Here is a 380-nt window from a genome sequence, read left to right as displayed (position 1 = left end):
GTGGACCCTGATCAGGAGGTGCAGGGCGAGATCCACCTGGAGCTGCGGGTCCCTGAGCAGGGCCATCCGCGGGTGCTGCGCTGTCACCTCATCGAGGCCAGGTACCGGGGGGAGCGGGTGGCAGGTCATGACCCTGGGTCTGATTTTCAGCTTAGGGGGGTCTGAGTGATGGGGACAGCAGTGGCACAGGGGTCATCCTCTTCTCTTAGCACCAAGAAGGGCCCTCATGTGCTGCTTGGGAACATAGATGATGCAAACACATGTGTCACGATGCTGTGGGGTCTCAGCAGGGAAGGAGCTGCCTTGGAAACTGCCAGTCCCGCTCAGGGATAGGGACAAGGGGACAAGGGGCAGGGCTGAGTGGCCCAGAGGGCCACAGG

At 62.1% G+C, this 380-nt stretch overlaps 1 protein-coding gene across 1 annotated transcript in view; it reads left to right on the top strand.

Moving 5' to 3' along the window:
• The window catches only part of RASAL1 (RAS protein activator like 1 (GAP1 like)), a gene marked incomplete at both ends in the record, with an annotated part of 4698 nt that overhangs the window by 495 nt on the left and 3823 nt on the right, over nucleotides 1-380 (top strand). Inside the window, one exon of the mRNA XM_010194486.1 lies at nucleotides 3-101. Coding sequence (XP_010192788.1) covers nucleotides 3-101 — 99 coding nt within the window. The remainder of the gene's footprint in view (nucleotides 1-2; nucleotides 102-380) is intronic.

This window comes from Mesitornis unicolor, unplaced genomic scaffold, assembly GCF_000695765.1.
Source record: "Mesitornis unicolor isolate BGI_N332 unplaced genomic scaffold, ASM69576v1 scaffold32061, whole genome shotgun sequence".
Classification (NCBI taxonomy): Eukaryota; Metazoa; Chordata; class Aves; order Mesitornithiformes; family Mesitornithidae; genus Mesitornis; species Mesitornis unicolor.
The sequence above is the reverse complement of the archived record's forward strand: the minus strand, read 5'-3'. Positions and strand labels throughout refer to the sequence as shown.